Raw genomic sequence first — 19402 nt, forward strand, 5'->3', positions numbered from 1 at the left:
TACACGACAACACTGCAACCGTGTTTCTGAAAATCTTCACCCTGGCAGGAGTTTTCAAAAAGGTTCGGTTTCAGTGACCTGATACTGCATTTGCGTGTGGACAAACAGCCACACCGAAGCTGCATTTTTGAAAATACCCATGTTCGTGTGGACAGGGCCTTAAACAACACCCTTTTTACATTGTCAAAAACAGCTCTGTTCACAGCGAGCCGTTTCGGTGCATGTCTCTTTAAACATTTCTCAGCACAATTCAAAATGTACATGCACAAGAATATTCTGATATTAACTGCACTTTGGTCATATTTTATTTATACTCAGGGCCGTCGCTAGGAATTCTGGGCCCTGTGCACTGAATTTGCTATAGGGCCCCCTCAAAATCCCGTTCAGTGGGGGGTGGGGGTTAAAATCAAGCCCATCCGGCCCACAAAGTCCCCCGTGAATGTTTTGCTGGGTTATAGGGCCTTCAATTGGAGTAAAAAAATGAATAAATAAAACAGGACAGAACCAGAAAAATGATAGATGTTACTGAATTCATGACAAATGCAACAAATGTAATATAATAATGCATTTTTGTCACACAGAAATGCACTTGACAGTAAAGCATTGATTTTGAGCTAGAATGCAGAAAATGTTGTGCTTATAAATTCTGTGATTATTTCCTCACCCTTCTGTGGAACACAAAAGAAAATATTTTGTATTTTACCAAACCATTTTGGTTACACTTGATTTCTACTGTATGGACACATTTTTTTTTTAATTTCTCAAATTATCTTTTATGTTTAAAGAAATTCATACAGGTTTGGAATAACATGATGATGTTGAGTAAATGATGTTCATTTTCATTTTGGGGTGAATCTCCCTTTAAGAGCTTTAATATTTGTAAATAGTAAACACCTAATTTATATAAGACACTGATATTTATCTTTAATCAGGCTGTTATTGAATCAACATTTTACTTCAATTAAAATTCATTAGAACTAAACATCTAAAGAGAAAGAAGTTCTTGAGTTTAACTGACTAGTATTAGTAAGATGGTGGTCACAAGAAGTAAAACCATGGTCCTCATTGTAACGGGGCTGACGAGACGTGAGACGTGTGGATCCATCTGCAAGCTTTTATTCAAGAGACGTGGTATAACAGGCAGGGTCGAGAAGAATAGTCCTAGGGCTAGCGTAGGTCACCGATCGGCAGACGGAATCACAGGGGCGAGACGAGAGGGAAAATCCAGGAAAACAGGCAAAGATCAGAAACCGTAGGGCCTTCAATTGGAGTAAATAAATGAATAAATAAAACCGGATAGAACCAAAAAATTATAGATATTACTGAATTCATGGCAAATGCAACAAATGTAATAGAATAATGAATTTTTTGTCACATAGAAATGCACTTGACAGTTTTGAAGCATTGATTTTGTAAATGATGATTATGATGATAATTTTCATTTTTGGGTGAATCTCCCTTTAAGAACTGTATTATTTGTAAATAGTAAACACCTCATTTATATAAGACACTGATATTTATCTTTAATCAGGCTCTTGTTGAATCAACATTTTACTTCAATTAAAATTCATTAGAACTAAACATTTAAAGAGAAAGAAGTTTTTGAGTTTGAGTGATTAGTATTAGTAAGATGGTGGTCACAAGAAGTAAAACCATGGTCCTCAGCATGGTTATATGTTTTTTAAAATAAATAATAGCCTAAGTAATAATAAACAATGAAATTTGTAGTTTAAAAAAAAACTAAACATGAAGAAACTACAAAAACACCTTTTATAAAATGTAAATAGTCCCCAGTATGTAATAACAGTATAATTGACAATAAATACATTTCTACCAAAACATAGGCTATTTGTACAGTGTTAATAACTGCGAGTTAAATTATGGTGCTGAATGACAAGCCTATTGGCGCTTTCCAATATACCTCGTCATGCAGTTTCCATTGTCGTGGCTGTTTTCAGCCGGCATCACTACAGAACTTTTAATGTTCTCATATCACACATCTGAAAGGATCAAGCGACTGTTTATCACTTATAAATCGTGGCAGAAGCACAGCGCACGTTCGTCAGCGCTGTGTGGGTGACTGATCCCACTCTGCTTTACGCGCTGCTGGCGGATGCATCGGGTAGCGCCGCTTCACACGTTTAGAGTATTTGCTTTATGCACTTTCACATGCGCTGTAATTTAAAAACAGTGCCTAATATTGGGGAGGTCTCTTTCGCTTCGGCGATCCGTCCACTACTCGACCGGCCCACTGGGAATGTCCCGGTGCTCCCGATGGCCAGTACATCCCTGGGTGGTAGGCGATCACGGGCCCCCCAGACCTCTGGGCCCTATCACCCTATGCACTCTGTCACCCTTTCCCCCCCACTAGCGACGCCCCTGTTTATACTGTACATGCATCATCAGTTAAACCATAACCACACTAATCTAAAATTATGTTTTCTAGTAATCTGAAATATGGGGCATGTAAAAGCCTTATTTAGAATACCTACTGTAACCAAATAATCATTATTTATTTTACTATTCATTAATATTTGCAAACGCCCCGAAGTATGTAATTCTGCCAATGAGAAAAGTCAATAAAAATCGTTTTACGTTTAAAGGAGTAAAGAAATTAACTCAATACAAAAACATATGAAAGCATCATATTATCCTATGTGATGCATCATTCTCTTGTGAACATGAATGACAAATATGGGTTGATCAAATTTGTCTGCAAAGTACTAAAAATGCAGTGCAATACTTGGCAAGATTTTTTATTTATATTGTGCATATTAATGGTAGGCTTATCATTTGACTTGAGCACAGCATAGGGATAAATATTGTATGGACTAGGGTAAATACTTTCTGAATGCAGTGTAAAACAAACCTAGAAATAATTGAAGGAGTTAAGGGCTGAGATTTGCCTTTGAGCGGGGGGCCATGCTGGCGACATCCTCTTCTGCTAAGACTTTCAAGCACTTAATTAGTCTTAGACTCTAAAAGGTGACACACGACCTTTAGAAATGTGCTACTACAATTTCAACTACCGTTAAGGCAATAGTCTGAGGAACAAAAATAGTCCAATAGGGGATTTTTCTTCTTCTTTCAAATTCAATAAAAACTGTTGTTTTTGGACGTTTGCCCAGAGCTGTTAAGTGTGCGAGCTCCCTGTGAGCAGCAGCGAGTGGAATGCACCTTGATGCCCACAGGAAATCTGCTGCAAGTCGCGGGGCCTCAACCCATGATGCCAGCACACACTCAGCCTCAGGGGAGTAGGACTATGGATCACACACACACACACACACACACTACCACACTAGTTTATGATATGATATCAGACTATCAGACTCCTGGAGTAAATGCAGATCTTGTGTCTGCCTACAATGAAATTTACTGCTTTCCAGTGGTTCAATGATCTGGAACATAAAGTAAATACACTTTAGGTTTTAATTTTGCAGTGTTGGCTTAGCTGAGAGTCCTATTCAATAAATTTTTTATTTAACATCTATCGTAAGGCACATTGTAGCAGTAACCACATTTTCCAAGATCTGTACTGTACCTTGCCAACAATTCTGACTTACACCAAATAAAGCTATTTATTGATAATTGTACATGCAATGTTACAAATATAACTTTTATAGTGAATGAACATATAATATTCAAAATGTGTATATTAATAAATCATGCAACTCTTCAAATGAATATTGGTGAAATGTGAATATTGTTAGTGAATATAAAGAATATTCTATTCCTAATAAACTTTTTTTTATTTAAAATTTTTTAATTAATAATTTAAACTAATACATTTGCCTTATAACATGCATTGACCTAAATTATATTTTATAAAAATGTAAGCTGTGATTACTGTGCAACAAAATGTTGTTGCTTTTAATTTTCAAAATATTAGTGTATATTTTGATTAGGTTGACCAGGCCTAGATGGACCAATGCCAACCTGACCTTATGTGGCCTCACCACTGGCTACTGGTAAACAGCCACAAACAATTTTTTCGAATTTTTCACTAAAAAACTTTTCCAAAGTACTTTTTTTTTCAATTCTGTGTCTCTTCCAAAAGCGGAGTATACAGAGTGTGCAACGAGTGGAATTCAGCAGGGGACGTAATACACAATCTGTTAACGCAGAAAGATTTATAAGATTGGCTCTTCAGGTTTCCAAACTAAAGCTATTCTTCCAGCATGTGACTAAACTAACCTATTTCAAAAAGACCAGTAGAAGTGACCACAATGAGTTTGCACAGCATTTGATATCATTCTTATGTTCAGCTGGGAGATTGTATCGGTTCAGTTTACTTCTAATTTTTATCACCATCAGTAGAAGTACTCAGGGGCGGTTCTAGACCACAGTAACTGGGGGGGCCAGACAGGGGCCACTTGTGCTTTTAGGGGGCACAATTTTAAAATTCATCTTAAACTACTTTAAGTAGCCTATTATTCATTCAGTAATTTTTCACCATGTCATGTATCGCTGCAATCTAGATGTAATCTATAACAATGTCGACTAAAATATGTCATATGACACATAGCAGCCACAAACAGATATAGGATTATGCCTCTACTGAAAAAAAACAAACAATAAAACCATCACAGAAAATTGTAATGATTTCCACAACAAATAACATTACAAACAATCAATTTTTAACCATTAAAACCATTAAAAATGGTTTTCTGTAGTGTGTTTTGGGACATATTCCATTAGGATTTATTGGTTTTAACAAGCCACCAATAGAAGGCAACCTATTACCAGTAGAGGCCAACAGGGTCCATTACAGTTTCCAGTAAAACCAATACAAGTTTCATTATAACCAGTAAAACCATTACATATAACCATGTTGTATTCAGCAGGGGTTTTATTTTTTATTTTTTTTAATATTCCTAAAATATATCATGAAATATCTCGATTCTCAAATATGTGCAAGTAAATGCATTTTGCACCTTTTTGAGATTTTCTATTTGTGAGGGTAGCTCCGCCCACAATGAAACCTTATTGGTCCAAAAGCATTTTCGCTTTCAGCCAAGAAAAACAATTCTGTCTTTAGACTAGCTATAGTGTTATAAACAGTCGATACTGAAATTTAAAAAATGTAAATATACCAGCCTTTCTGAAGTACCAGGCCAGTAGTATCGCGTCAGTCTGGTACCCGCTGATGGGCAGCTGCTTTCAAACACTGCCATGTGTATTTGTGTGAGAATTCTTTTAAGAGCATCAAAGGTTTCAATTCACAACTTGTTTTTGCGGCTTTGAGCAATGTAGCCAATCACAGTCATCTGTTGAGCATGTGAATGCTATGGCCAATCAGAGCTGTTTAAGAATCAACTCAATAACGCTCAAAATGTTTTTTGTTTAGCATATGTATAAGTTCACACTTATAATAAAAAATAAATGTTGTTTATAAAATGATCTTAGTTTTTTATGGCTAACTTTTTTTTTTTTTGGTACCATACCAATGCAGAATATGTGTAGATTTTTTTCTTCTTGTGAAATATTCCTTTCCTTATGAATCTGGAAGGAAAGGACTATGAAAGTTACTTTTGATACAACATTTTATGTGAAAAGACCTTACAAGTGTAAGATAGATATCTCAGAAGTTGATGATCAGAAGCCAATGATAAATTTCTTTAATGTAGTCAATGAAGCTCGAAAAGCAGAGTTCCAGATGTTAAAATAAGACTTTATTAAACAAAGTAGCAAAGCCGAGATAACAGTAGCCACATCTGAAGTCTCTGTCTGTCCGCGCATCCGTTTTATACCTTTTTCTCTTACCAAAGTTGGTAGTTCCGTTTTTTTATTGGTTATGCCTGTCTGGTTTGCCACAATTTATTACTAGCCCACCTGGTCCATTTTTTTATGGTGGAATTTGGCCAAATCAACCATTTTTAAAAAACTTTCACTTTGCCGCCTCCCATTGGTTAGCGGTGGTCACATGAGACATTCATCAAATCTGTTTACTCGTTTCTGTCAACTTCTGGAAATCACCCAGAGTTCATTGGGTTATTTAAGTTCACTGGTACAATCCAATGGAAACCACCGGTACTGCCCAATGGAAGGGCCCTCATACATACAATCCTCATTAAGACATCCAGTATTGGGAATAATTCAACATATTGATTAGTATATTGATTACTTTCATGATTATACATAATATTTTAAGTAAGATAATACCATATTGAGTAAATAACATAATATATAATAGAATTACACAATAAGTTCTAATGATCAGAAGTCATTTCTGTTTATATACGTTTTTAGAATTGGAGGTTTTCTTTTTGATCTGATCTGTTTTTGCCCTCTATGTTTGCAGTCATGGTACCAGTTCATCAAACACAAATTCAAAGCGGAGCTGCACCTCTGGTTCCTGATGAGCAAGGAGAATGATGCTGTCTCAAGAAACTATAGGATCCTGTCCCAGATCTATGTTAGGGGTAAGTGTATTCCTATACATTAGCACAGAGCTTCTCTAACCTGTCCTGAAGCGCCACTCTTTCACTCCAAGAACAATAACAACTGCCAAGCATTTTTGCATCCACGAAAAGGAGTGATAACATTATGTTTATTCTAAGTGGTTGCTGCAGTGAAATAATATGCGTCTTTAAATGCTTGACCTCTTTATTGTTTTTATTGTTCAGTAAAAGAGAAATCATAGTCACCATAGTTGTGGCAATTAAAATCTTATGGTTATAGTTATTTTTCCTGGTGTGAATGGGTCTTGACAGAATATCTTTGTGGTATATCAATGTGGTCACCAAAAAAGTAAGGTCAAAACAGGAGAATTGTTTGTGCATTTGACTTTGAACTAATTTGTTTTTTTTGTTTTTTTTGGCTTCAATAGGAATTTGTTGCCATTGAAGATACATCCTCATTTGAATGCCTTGGATATTCAGTGTAATGTGTACTCAGTGATGTGACCAGATACCTTGATTGTCAAAGCCGTATGATGTCTGTCTGGTGAGCTTTTGAATTCAGTCTTATGCTTTACATTTCCATGCATTCAAGTTGAACCTGAACAGAGTATAATTAAACCAGGAGTTGGACTTTCAGGCCCTTGACACATGCTCTGTGATGCTCAAGAATTGCTTGAATTTAAAATGAAACGTGCAGTACTAATTGTGCAAAAAGTGAAATTGCCTAATTTATGTGATAAAATGTTAATGGTATGAATGTTACAGTAAAAATAATGGGCATACTGTTTTTGGAAATGTGAAATTACTCAATATGCATTGTTTACAGTTTTTTATTTATTTTTTTTACAGTGTTGAACTAATTCATTATCTTTGATTTACATGTACTGTACTGTAGTCCTTTCAGGGGATACAAAATCCAGTTTAAATTTGTATTTTTTAATTGTTGCTTGATGAATAAAACTTTTCTTACATTTATTACTGTTGTGTCGTTATTTTGGTGGTCTAGAATAAGACATCAATGTGTGGACGTCAAATTGACATCAAGTTTTTGACGTCAATTTAATTTGCGTTTTTGACCTGTTTTTTGACGTCAATGTTTGATGTCAATTTGGTGTCTTTTTGACATCAATTGCACGCTGGGATGTGCTGAACTGAAGTGATTGACAAATTCAGTGATAATAAAGGACGCGCTCTTTGCTCGCTATCTATAAGTGACCCATTCAAAATAAGAATAAAAGTCTTATTTTCCATGCTGCCAACTACACAATGCAAAGTTTTGGGAGTGATAACTGTATTTAAATACATGATTGCATCCTAAATTGTCATGATTGACAATGATGACTATAGCAATGGAGAGGACAAGAAAAATCTGATTTCAAAATAGATCCATTCCATTATAATGTATTCCATAATGTGTTCCGTACAACAGATCTGATGTAATGTTATAATTTATTACTTACTTATTTTTTTACATATTCAAATAGTTAAATAAAATAATAGTTTCAAAAGTTTTTGTTATGGTACCAATTTTTTATTTTTTTTTTGGTATTGTGACAAGCAGTTAAACATGGAAATATTAGTCTTTTTAAGGTTTGTTTTGGGTTATGTACAAACCTCAATGAGTTGAGAACAGCCTCTCCCACAAATTATATCTCTTTAATATCTCAGTAGTTTCTCCTAGACAGCAGCGATATTAGAGACTGTTGGCTGATTCTAATGAGAAAATACCCTAGTAGTCTCACTAGAATTTCAGAAGATATCACAACAAGGTCTCAAACTGTGCTCAGACTTGCCAAGATACCAAAGTACGCAGTCAAAAGATCTCAAATATTTCTCACCAAATTCTCCTAGAGCTATGCTAGGCATCTGCATTTTATAGTACTCCTTCTGTTTGTCAACAATTCATTTGTGTCTATTTTTATTTCTACTAAGTCGTATTAGAAAAGCATTTGAGTTGATACTTAACTGAAATGTAACTGAGAACCCAATTACCCACTGAGCAATACACTATTCCTCTTGGCTGTGTTGTGCTTTTTGGGATGATGGGGATGTTAAATATGGCAAATATGTCATACATCAAGTTCCCGGAGCCTAGCTCAGATTACACATGCTAGATATGGCTTCTCTTCGGACTGCATCCAGGTAAACTGTCAAATGTCACTTCCTGCAGTGAAGCTTGGGGCTTTAGAGGCCTCTCACCCTTCCTGTTGTACTCGTGATTAATCCCATGTAATGAAATCCATCGTCCCACTCTTTATGGCACCTAAAACAATCCAATAGAGGACCAACAGAGAGGTGTCCGTGATGCACACGTTTAAAGATAGCACTCTTCCTCAATCCCTTACGACCCCTGGTGACACAACTAAAGCCACCAATGCTGGTCTGCGGTCGGAATCCAGTCACAAAGACACTAAATCCTTCAGGCAGTTGGGTCTTTGGTTTTTCAGAAATAAGAGCAGTGGAGGATGTGCGATACATAGAAGCCAAGAGGGTGGCCGTCTCTTTCTTTCTCTCTGTTTCCTACTACTATGTCCAAGAAAGTGCCATTCAGCTTCTCGGAAACAATGTGTGGATTCAAGAGTGTTCTGGGCGCTTGGGCCTGGATTCAATCTAACTGTCATGGGAGTTTTCCTGCGTGTACAAGTTTTCCTGTCACGCAACCTGCCATGTTTACATCTGTCTATTATGATTCTCATAATAGTTAAAATATCCAGGTTTAAATTATTAATGAAAACATACAGTGGGTATCACCCCCCTTTAAAATAATCACATTTTGTATTTTGCCCCATCCATTTTTCCTTCTATCCTGACAAGTGCTCCAGTCCCTGCTGCAGAGAAACACCCCCATCACAGGATATTACCCCCTCCGTGCTTTACTGGAGGAATGCTGTTATTTGGATGGTGAGCTGTATTGGATTTCCACCAGACACGTTTGGTGTTGAGGCCAAATAATTCAAGGTGTGTTTTGGCAAAGCTCAGTCTGACTGCATGTGGCCTTTCTTTGGCATCTGCATTTTATAGTACTCCTTCTGTTTGTCAACAATTCATTTGTGTCTATTTTTATTTCTACTAAGTCGTATTAGAAAAGCATTTGAGTTGATACTTAACTGAAATGTAACTGAGAACCCAATTACCCACTGAGCAATACACTATTCCTCTTGGCTGTGTTGTGCTTTTTGGGATGATGGGGATGTTAAATATGGCAAATATGTCATACATCAAGTTCCCGGAGCCTAGCTCAGATTACACATGCTAGATATGGCTTCTCTTCGGACTGCATCCAGGTAAACTGTCAAATGTCACTTCCTGCAGTGAAGCTTGGGGCTTTAGAGGCCTCTCACCCTTCCTGTTGTACTCGTGATTAATCCCATGCAATGAAATCCATCGTCCCACTCTTTATGGCACCTAAAACAATCCAACAGAGGACCAACAGAGAGGTGTCCGTGATGCACACGTTTAAAGATAGCACTCTTCCTCAATCCCTTACGACCCCTGGTGACACAACTAAAGCCACCAATGCTGGTCTGCGGTCGGAATCCAGTCACAAAGACACTAAATCCTTCAGGCAGTTGGGTCTTTGGTTTTTCAGAAATAAGAGCAGTGGAGGATGTGCGATACATAGAAGCCAAGAGGGTGGCCGTCTCTTTCTTTCTCTCTGTTTCCTACTACTATGTCCAAGAAAGTGCCATTCAGCTTCTCGGAAACAATGTGTGGATTCAAGAGTGTTCTGGGCGCTTGGGCCTGGATTCAATCTAACTGTCATGGGAGTTTTCCTGCGTGTACAAGTTTTCCTGTCACGCAACCTGCCATGTTTACATCTGTCTATTATGATTCTCATAATAGTTAAAATATCCAGGTTTAAATTATTAATGAAAACATACAGTGGGTATCACCCCCCTTTAAAATAATCACATTTTGTATTTTGCCCCATCCATTTTTCCTTCTATCCTGACAAGTGCTCCAGTCCCTGCTGCAGAGAAACACCCCCATCACAGGATATTACCCCCTCCGTGCTTTACTGGAGGAATGCTGTTATTTGGATGGTGAGCTGTATTGGATTTCCACCAGACACGTTTGGTGTTGAGGCCAAATAATTCAAGGTGTGTTTTGGCAAAGCTCAGTCTGACTGCATGTGGCCTTTCTTTAGCAATGGCTTTTTTCTTGCAACCCTCCCATACAAGCCACATTTGTGGAGAATTTGTGATATTGCTGTCACATGCACACAATGATCACTCTTTGTCATACATTTCTGCAACTGCTTCAAGGTTGCTGTAGGCCCCTTGGTCGCCTCTCTGACCAGTTTCCTCCTGACTCTTTCATCCAGTTTGGAGCGACGTCCTGATCCAGGGAGGGTCTGTGTTGAACCAAATACCTTCCACTTCTTAATAATAGACGTCACTGTGCTTCTAGGCATTGAAAAAGCCTTTGAATTTTTTTTGTATCCATCTCTGACTTGTGCCTGTCCACAACTTTATCCTGGAGATCTTTTGACAGTGCCTTGCCACCCATAGTTGATTGTTTGCTTCAGTTGCACTACCAAGGACTGAAATGCTCCAGGAAAGCTCTTTTCAGAAAGTGATTAGTTACACCTGATTGAGTTTACAAGTCATTTTTAGGAGGGGGGTGATTTCCAATTTGTTTTCAGTTTTTTTATTTTATTATTATTTATGCTGGTGTTATATCTTTCACATGGATGTTATAAGTATAAGATTTTTACTTTATAAGAGTAAATACAGCTGGATAAAACAAAAACTGTGTCCGTCTTCACTTCAGGCTGCAAAGCAACAAAATGTGATTATTTTAAAAAGAGTGATTCTTTTCTATACCCACTGTACACCATCAGAACATTTATTCTAGAGCAACATGTCACTGTATGTAAGAGGAATTTACTTAAGCAACTTATAAGAATATCAGTATAAGATATTAAAAATCAGAACGTGGAAATAACATCTCTAAAACAGTGCCAAATATTCTAATAGCTAGGGTTGCGTGATATATTAAAATAAAATGTATTGTAACAGCCAATCACTGAAGCACTGTATCATGAGCTGCAAGCGTGTAAATGAACAGTGCTGCATTTCACTCAGAAACCTTTATTTATTGCCAGCAAACTGCCTAAATAAAAGTTAGATGGTTTGATAATGGAAATTTACACATAAATATTATTGTAATTTTATATTTATACAATAAAATACAATTATTTATTAAATACTTCATTTTGTATTTTATAGTGCTATACTATTATTACAATATATTTCTTATTTTGTTTAATATTTTAATATTTGTTTAACATTTTTCATATTGAATGAGTCAAAAACAGTTGGAATTAGATTTTTTTTTTTACGTTTTGTTTACTTCATTGTTACTGAAAGAGGTGTACCCATGTGTGAAGACTCAATCAAAGGATAAAAGGATGGTTCACACAAATAAAGAAAGAAAAGAAAAGAAAAGAAAAGAAAAAAGAAAAGAAAAGAAAAGAAAAGAAAAGACAGGTGCAGATGCACACCCCAATTATTCTAGATTGATTTTATTTCCCCCAAACATAGCTATTCAAATCATCTGTAGTCTTTTATAGCAACATATATTGCAGAAAAACAAAATATTGCAATTTTTGTTGTTTCCAGTAATGTGCAGCCCTATAATCTACACAGGCTTATTCATGCCTGCAATGTAAAGATGACTGAGATGGTGAATAGCTTTCTTCACAGTAAGAATGTGATGCACTGTTACTGCTTTAGTGCTGAAATGTGCAGTGCTGGAGGGTAAACAGTTGCGTGTATGAACCGACGCTGACTTTGTTAATAAAAACAATACTTGGAGGATTTCCGAGTGAATGAGAATGAGCCAAATGGGTTTTTAAACACGAGTTGAGTGAACTTAACCTCTGAAGCCCTTTGGGATTCGCAAAATCAGAAAAAATTAACTCATTTGGATGTGTTGAAACATTCCCCAAGCCCATATGCCAGCTGTTTTGAGAGCATAGTAGCACTGCAAGAGAAACAGGCTCGGCCTAAACACAGAATTTAAAAAAATATTGTATAAAAAGTATGTATAAAACCACCAGGTACTCTTACAGACAATCACCTTTGCTTAAACACACCAAGCCAAGAATAATAATACTGTCCTTGGGCTGAAAGGCACATGACAAACACATAGCATTCTTTATGTACTTGGAAGAGGAAGCACTAACTATACGCTAAAGCACTATTTTGTTGATGGGTCCATACAATTATACCTTTGTGGATAGAAAAGTTACTACGCCTCAACTGTAGCTTAAACATAAAATCAATGCTATACGTATTTAAGCGAGTCTGTGCGTTTGATGGAGTCACAGACTATTACCCACCACTGAGCACTCAAAATAAACAATGGAATGGAAGCCATCTGAACACTGCGTGCTGGAATGATTGACAAGCGGCAGCTGGCGTCATGGTGAGCAACATATATGCGGACACTTCCTTACATACACATAGTATTTATACACATGCATTATAAAAAATATGCACAATGTATACAAACTGTACTTTCATTGCACTGTATCTACAGTCAATTCAGCTCAAAAAGGATAATTTTATGCTGATACTTTGCCTGGTTTACATCAAATGGTTGAAACGAAGTAAAAGTGCAGACTGTATTGCAAGATCAGACCCTCTCCCATGGCACAGCAATAAACAACCAACACGGCCATTATCTAGGATGCCTGCTGTTAAACGGTCCCCACACCTGGTTCAAAAGTACCTATCCAAGTCATGTCCATCTTAAACTGATTTCACTACGCTGTCTGAAGTCACTTCCCACTCAGTTAACACAACAATGACTAGTACTGACTAGCCTAATTAACAAGGAGATGTCTGTACCATCTGGCCTGGTTCTCAGAGATGTGTAAATTCACACACACACACACACACACACACACACACACAAGCACAGGCTATAACACAAGCGTTGTCTAATGACTGAAATCTGGAGGTTATGTTAGGGAAGCAAGTTAAAATGTAGCTGCTAGGAAGCTTCGCTTTTAGCAGAAAAAGTGTGACGGACTTGAGGCCATTGAGGCCATTTTAATTTGTTAGTCGTACGCTGTGAACCTTGTTGACTGTTCCCTGCGCTCAGGAACGGCAAGATGACGCCATCCCAACACTCTGGCTTGCATCACGACCCGCTCAAACACAACTTGAAATCAATGACTGCCAACAGCAGCCGAAAATATAACTGCACATGTCACCACAGCAATGCCAGTCCGAGGGCACCAGTGAACGGGTTGGGGAAAGGAGACTCTTTTCACTCATTTGCATTACATTGGAAATGAAATCTAGTCAATGGTGATCACGTCTCTATCCTGGCAACAATAGTATCTCTTCACGTACCTGCAGACAAGAGACTATTTTGTGGAAGGAAAGCACAAAAGGCTTAACCGCAAGATACATTCAACTGCATATCAGATGTAGCAGGAGGAGCACACTATCACAGGTGTGCAGAGATCGAGAAAGGGTTAGCTGTGGATGAATGGGGTTAACAGACATACCTGGTGGACAGATGCAGTTATGAGGAGCATCCCGAGCCGCCCGGATCTTCGGTAGACGTGCTGCTAATTTCTGGAAATAAACAAACAGGACATTTGAAGTCAGCTGTGCAGAAATCGACCACATTGTATGTAAGGTAAAATAAAAAAGCTAGTGTAGTTGGTGTTAGTTTGTTAGTCTTTATTTGTTATTCATGCAAACAAAATATATTGAAGTACACAAACCAATATCATAAAATATTATTATTAAATAACATCATAATATATAACCACAAATAAATTATTAAAATATGTAGAAAATATTTTAAACATACATTAAATACATAAATATATTACATGACATTTGAAATATATTAAAAAGAAAACTCACTGAAAAGCTATTTTTGAATTGACCTAAGAAGCTTAAATATATTTGGCGCTCCGACCTTCACCAGGGGCACAACTTCTATTGTTTCTGCATAGCTTTGGAGCCGTTTGCTCTTTTAGCAGCGTCATGTCTGTGTGCAGTGTGGGCACTGACAAGTGATGCATTAGTTTAACAATGTATGTGTGCATACTAGGTCACTTTTTGAAACTAACCGAATTGGTTACATTGAAACTCCAGGGTAGTGCAGGTATCAAAGTGAACACTTAACTCTAGATGAACAGGATTTAAAGAACAGTTGGTGCTCTTTAAAAAATGAAATTTCCACAAAAGTGACATTAAACAGAGCTACTACTGTATGTTTAGCCAAAACTTACAAAACCGCAGCTAAAATAGACATACCCCCTGTATGCAGTGCCTTTTCACTGGTAGACCAATCACTGACTGGATACATTTATGACTGAATGGTAAAGTTTGTCAGGTGTCTGCAGTGTGGTACTATAGGTCATGCCCTCTCCTCTAATATTGAAACACTGAAGGTAAATAATTCTGGGGCTGTTATCGGACATTTTTCTTGCCCCAGTTTATATATATATATATTACCCAACGATCGTTCCAGGGCTTTATTTGATTGATACTGGCAAACCCTCTTCCCAGCTGGAGAAGTCTTTACTCAAACAGCTCTCAGACACTACAAGCTATTGTAGCAGTTTTTCCACACTACTGAACAGATATTGTTAAACAGAAAGTGCTAATGGAGGTTAAGAAGAAAAGGAAAACCTAAAGAACGCTAAAATGAAAATATACTGTACATGTGACAGCAGGGTTAAACAACAGACGGTTGTTCTGCAAGCACAGAAGCCGTGGAAAATGCATTACAATTTGGAGGGAACCTGTACTGTGTGTAAACTGCTTTTCCACAGGAGCAATATCCAGGGATAATGCACACGCATTAAATGCCAGAGCTTTAACTCATGATTTTCCAGTGCTGCATTCCTAAGTTATGTCCAAATAATTTTTTTTTTTTACTATAGTCGCACCGGTAGTGACGTCATGGCTGGCGCTGGCCAACGAGTTGGTGTTTTTTTCAATGTATGTTTCAGACACGGGTCGCGACGAGGCGTTCCCCATAGCGACCCCTAGAGGACGCAGTTCGAAGTTCCCATGAAAGGGAACTCTGTTTCACTTAAATTTGAGAGCTCTCATAAACAATAATGCAATGAGCAAACAATAGCCTGTGATGAAAAGTTAGCATGAAGAGTTACACTGACGGGAAGCACCTAGAACATGATCTAAAGAAACAAAGACTTAGCTTTCATTTTGAAGCACATTAAGTTACTGAAGCATTTAATTCTGGTAGGGTGTGTTCCTTTATGCTTGAATAAAGGTGTTCTTAAAGTCAACATGAAATCAACAATGACCCTATTTACTTTCTTAATACGCATCTCTGGTCTTATTGTGCACGATTAATCTGTGCACTATATTCCAAATAGAAAAAAAAAAGTTTATTTTTGTAATCTTTCATCAAAAAGTAATAACTTGCACACCTCTGAAATGACTCTCCTTTTCGGCTGATGTGATGAAGAATGTTTTTCAACATAGGTTGGGAGGGAGGAGAAATTCTCTGCCTCCCAGCTTTAATGGTAACTCGATGCCCAGTATTTGATCTGGTTTTAACAATCTATTTTGAAAGGATGACACAACATTTTACAATTCCAATGTCCGATTACTACTAAGACCCCAGACTTTGAGCCTGCAGGCCTAGCTCTATCGCTCTTTCCATTTCTTTCATTCTCTCTCTCTCTCTCTCTCTCTCTCTCTCTCTCTCTCTCTCTCTCGAGTTTAGCTACTTTTAGCTACTTTGTGAAATCAGCACCATTCTAACCTTCAACAGGCACTTCCAATGTATATGTTTCTCAGTTTAATGGAGTCATATACATGCAATTTTATGGTGACGCTGAAACATTGGTTGTCAATATGCCTATGAGAAACATCTGCCCTTGATAACAGAACACCCCTGAGATAAACACATTTCAGATGCTTTTCAAAGGTCCATCAGTATTAAACAAAACTGAAGCCTATTTTAGCTTTTTTTTATTACATTTAAGCACATTTTCCCCCAAAACTCTCATTACTGTAATGCATGTGGACACTTTACTTTTTGCAATTGCCATTATTCTGAAGGACGACTCTCATTACATTCTCGTTACAATAATACTGTAATTCTTTATCCGTTTTTTTGCATTACGTAAAGTATGGGTGATGAAATATGCCTAATTGTCATGTTACAATGCCTGAAAGGTGCCTATTTTCTAATAAGCAAATCAAATTCATATTCTTATGACCTGGATATGTTCTTGACAGATTTCAGCAAGATCCACCTGTAAATGACTCAACATTATGCAGATACTGAAATCACACTCAGCCTCAGATTGACTCACACTTGGCTGCCTCTACTTCAGACTGCATAGTCTCATTAACACACTGAATATTCACCTCCGTCATCCTCTGCAGACTCTTTTACTTTATGAACCACAGATAGTGAGATGGCAGCCTTTCCCCAAAATTCAACCCAAGATACTTTTAACACCTCAAATATTTTACATGCAGCTAGGTGATGAACCACCAGAGGCCATTGTGAAGGGACCACTGCCGCAGGCAATGTACTGTATATATATTATTATATTATATGTATATCGCTTTTCTCCACCTCACCACTTCAAGCTCAATCTTATTCTACACAGATGCCGTGCTCGGTCAGCGCTAAAGCTGGCAACAGCCCTAACTGCTTGATTGTTGATGTAAAACAGGTGGTCATATGGTGACACAATGTGTTCAGCAGGTCTTGCATGCTGCAAATAATAGTTTTGCTAAACAACAGTCATATCTTTCAGTAGCAGATATATTAATCACTGAACAGACTTTCTTAAAATTCAGTCAGCCAAGTGTGGATAATAGGGGTTTATCTACCGGATCACATCAATTATGTGTACTTTTATTAAGGCATCTACACTAATTGATGTGTCAAAATGGCAGCAGGAAATTTTGGCAATATGACTCTGTTATTTATAGACACCCATTCTAGAGCAATGCTAAATAGGATGTGAAAAATGTAAGCCATGTAAAAGAGTCTGATCTGACACTGACATTTGAAGAGCTACAGTACCTAGCAAACTTAATTCAATAATCAGGATTTAATCATTTATCACTTATGTGACGATTATTGGTTAAAATATTAACTAATACGTTTATTTAGAGTCAGTATAGAAGTTATTTTCTCAGTTAAACAAAAAACGTAGTTAGTAATTAGTTATTTCTTTATTTTTTGCGTTTTATCTCTATTAGTTTTTAATCAATTAAAAAAGGAGTAATAAACGCAGTAAAAGACAATACAAACAGACAACAAAGCAAACAAAGCAATAAAATAATACCAAATAATAATTAACAAACAGAACTAAACACAAGCCCAAAAAAGTGAGTACAGCAATCAAAAAGTAATTATTTTGATCCATGTGCATGCGCGTTTGAAAGTCGGCAGAGCTCAAACTGTGCGCACTGAAAGTGCCTAAACAAACGAGGGCCAATAAACAAACTAATAACTAATGACTTGGTGTTATTGTATCCACAGACAAATGTCTGGAGAAAAAAGTCACTGCTCACCTCCTCTAATATCTGATCCAGTCGACTCCACAGGACGGGCTCCACCTGTTCCAGAGAGATCCAACTGGAGATACGAGGATCTCTGTCCTTTTCCAAACTGAGCACCCTGGACTGCAGATCTGACGTCCTCAGGTAAAGCAACACACAAACTCCAAACGAGATCAAACACACGCAGATTGCACACACGTCCTTCCAGTTCGTCAAAAGGCGCTTTTGGCAAGGATGCTGAACGCAGGTCCTCTCCCGACTGGAATGAGGTGATACTCGCAATTTCATGTCCTCCATGTCTGTGAGACTTATGTAGGCAATTTGATGTTTATCCGGCACTTTATCACGCTGAACGGGGGTCGTGCTCAAATAAACTGATTAAAGTTCTCCTTTCAGGCAATTAAACCGCTTTTCACGTGAAAATATCAATCTTCAAAACGACCTCAACAGAGGCATGCTGCTCATACAAGTGCATGGAGATGACTGTTGAGTGATCTCCGGCTCTAGTGGGAGTCCGTGTGCTTCAGTCGTGCCATTTGACGGGTTTGTCTGACTGCTGCGCGCTTGAGTCTCTCTCAGAATGAAACCTGACACACACTACGCGGCTCTGCAGCGCTCACCACGGGACCCTTCGCTTCTCTGTCGCCGACAAGCCCCTCCTTTCGGTTTATTTAGGCTAAACGTCAGGGCGGGATTCACGGAGGAGCTGACCCCGGCTTTAATCCGGCTCTGGAGAACGATATTTTTAGGTGCCTCGCTGAATCAGTGCGTAAGGTGGACATGATAACCACACAATCATTGAAGAAAGAGAAACTGTTTCTTCATCCACACATCTAGACCCAAGGTGCGAATTAAGAAGGTGTTTTCAAACAATGTTTCAGTTACCAAAATATAAAACTACAAATTAGTCAAAGAACGAGCCTGCATCAACTTCCCAATACCAAAAACTAATGGAATTGGCCACACTCCAGAGGAACTTGAATAAAGAGGAATTAATGAATTACAGTTGGAAGAAATTCAACAGGTAATGGCCTTCTGAGAAATGAAGTGGTTATTCCCCTGGTTTGTAAAGCCATTTAAATGTATGTCTGTCTGTAAGGCCTATAAAACCTTCAAACTTCAAGCCTTTTGAAACTTTTTTTAACCTTAAAGGGGTCATATGATGCGATTTCAATTTTTTCTTTCTCTTTGAAGTGTTACAAGCTCTTGGTGCATAAAGAAGATCTGTAAAGTTGCAAAGACTAAAGTCTCAAATCCAAAGAGATATTCTTTATAAAAGTTAAGCATCAACCACGCCTACCTAAAACGGCTCGTTCTAACACGCCCCCACATACCTACGTCACTATCTGGGAAGATTTGCATAACGCCGCCCAAATATTCACGCAAAGAAAGAAGGCGTAACTTATATTCTCGCTGTAGTATTGTTGTTGATAATTCTAATAATAAATCAGCATATTAGAATGATTT

General features: G+C 37.6%; 1 protein-coding gene and 1 long non-coding RNA gene across 2 annotated transcripts in view; one reads left to right on the forward strand and one right to left on the reverse strand.

Annotated features, from left to right (window-relative positions):
• The window catches only part of LOC107708413 (collagen alpha-1(XIII) chain-like), a 114457-nt gene extending 95893 nt beyond the window's left edge, over nt 1–18564 (reverse strand). Inside the window, exons 1-2 of the mRNA XM_016512627.1 lie at nt 17948–18564; nt 13927–13996 (exon numbers count right to left, since the gene is read on the reverse strand). Coding sequence (XP_016368113.1) covers nt 13927–13996; nt 17948–18232 — 355 coding nt within the window. The 5' untranslated portion in view covers nt 18233–18564. The remainder of the gene's footprint in view (nt 1–13926; nt 13997–17947) is intronic.
• The window catches only part of LOC107708415 (uncharacterized), a 3293-nt gene continuing 1903 nt past the window's right edge, over nt 18013–19402 (forward strand). The window contains exon 1 of the long non-coding RNA XR_001636359.1: nt 18013–18079. This is a non-coding gene — a long non-coding RNA (uncharacterized LOC107708415). The remainder of the gene's footprint in view (nt 18080–19402) is intronic.

The sequence above is a fragment of the Sinocyclocheilus rhinocerous genome, unplaced genomic scaffold, assembly GCF_001515625.1.
Source record: "Sinocyclocheilus rhinocerous isolate Xijiao unplaced genomic scaffold, SAMN03320098_v1.1 scaffold295, whole genome shotgun sequence".
In the NCBI taxonomy this organism is placed as follows: domain Eukaryota; kingdom Metazoa; phylum Chordata; class Actinopteri; order Cypriniformes; family Cyprinidae; genus Sinocyclocheilus; species Sinocyclocheilus rhinocerous.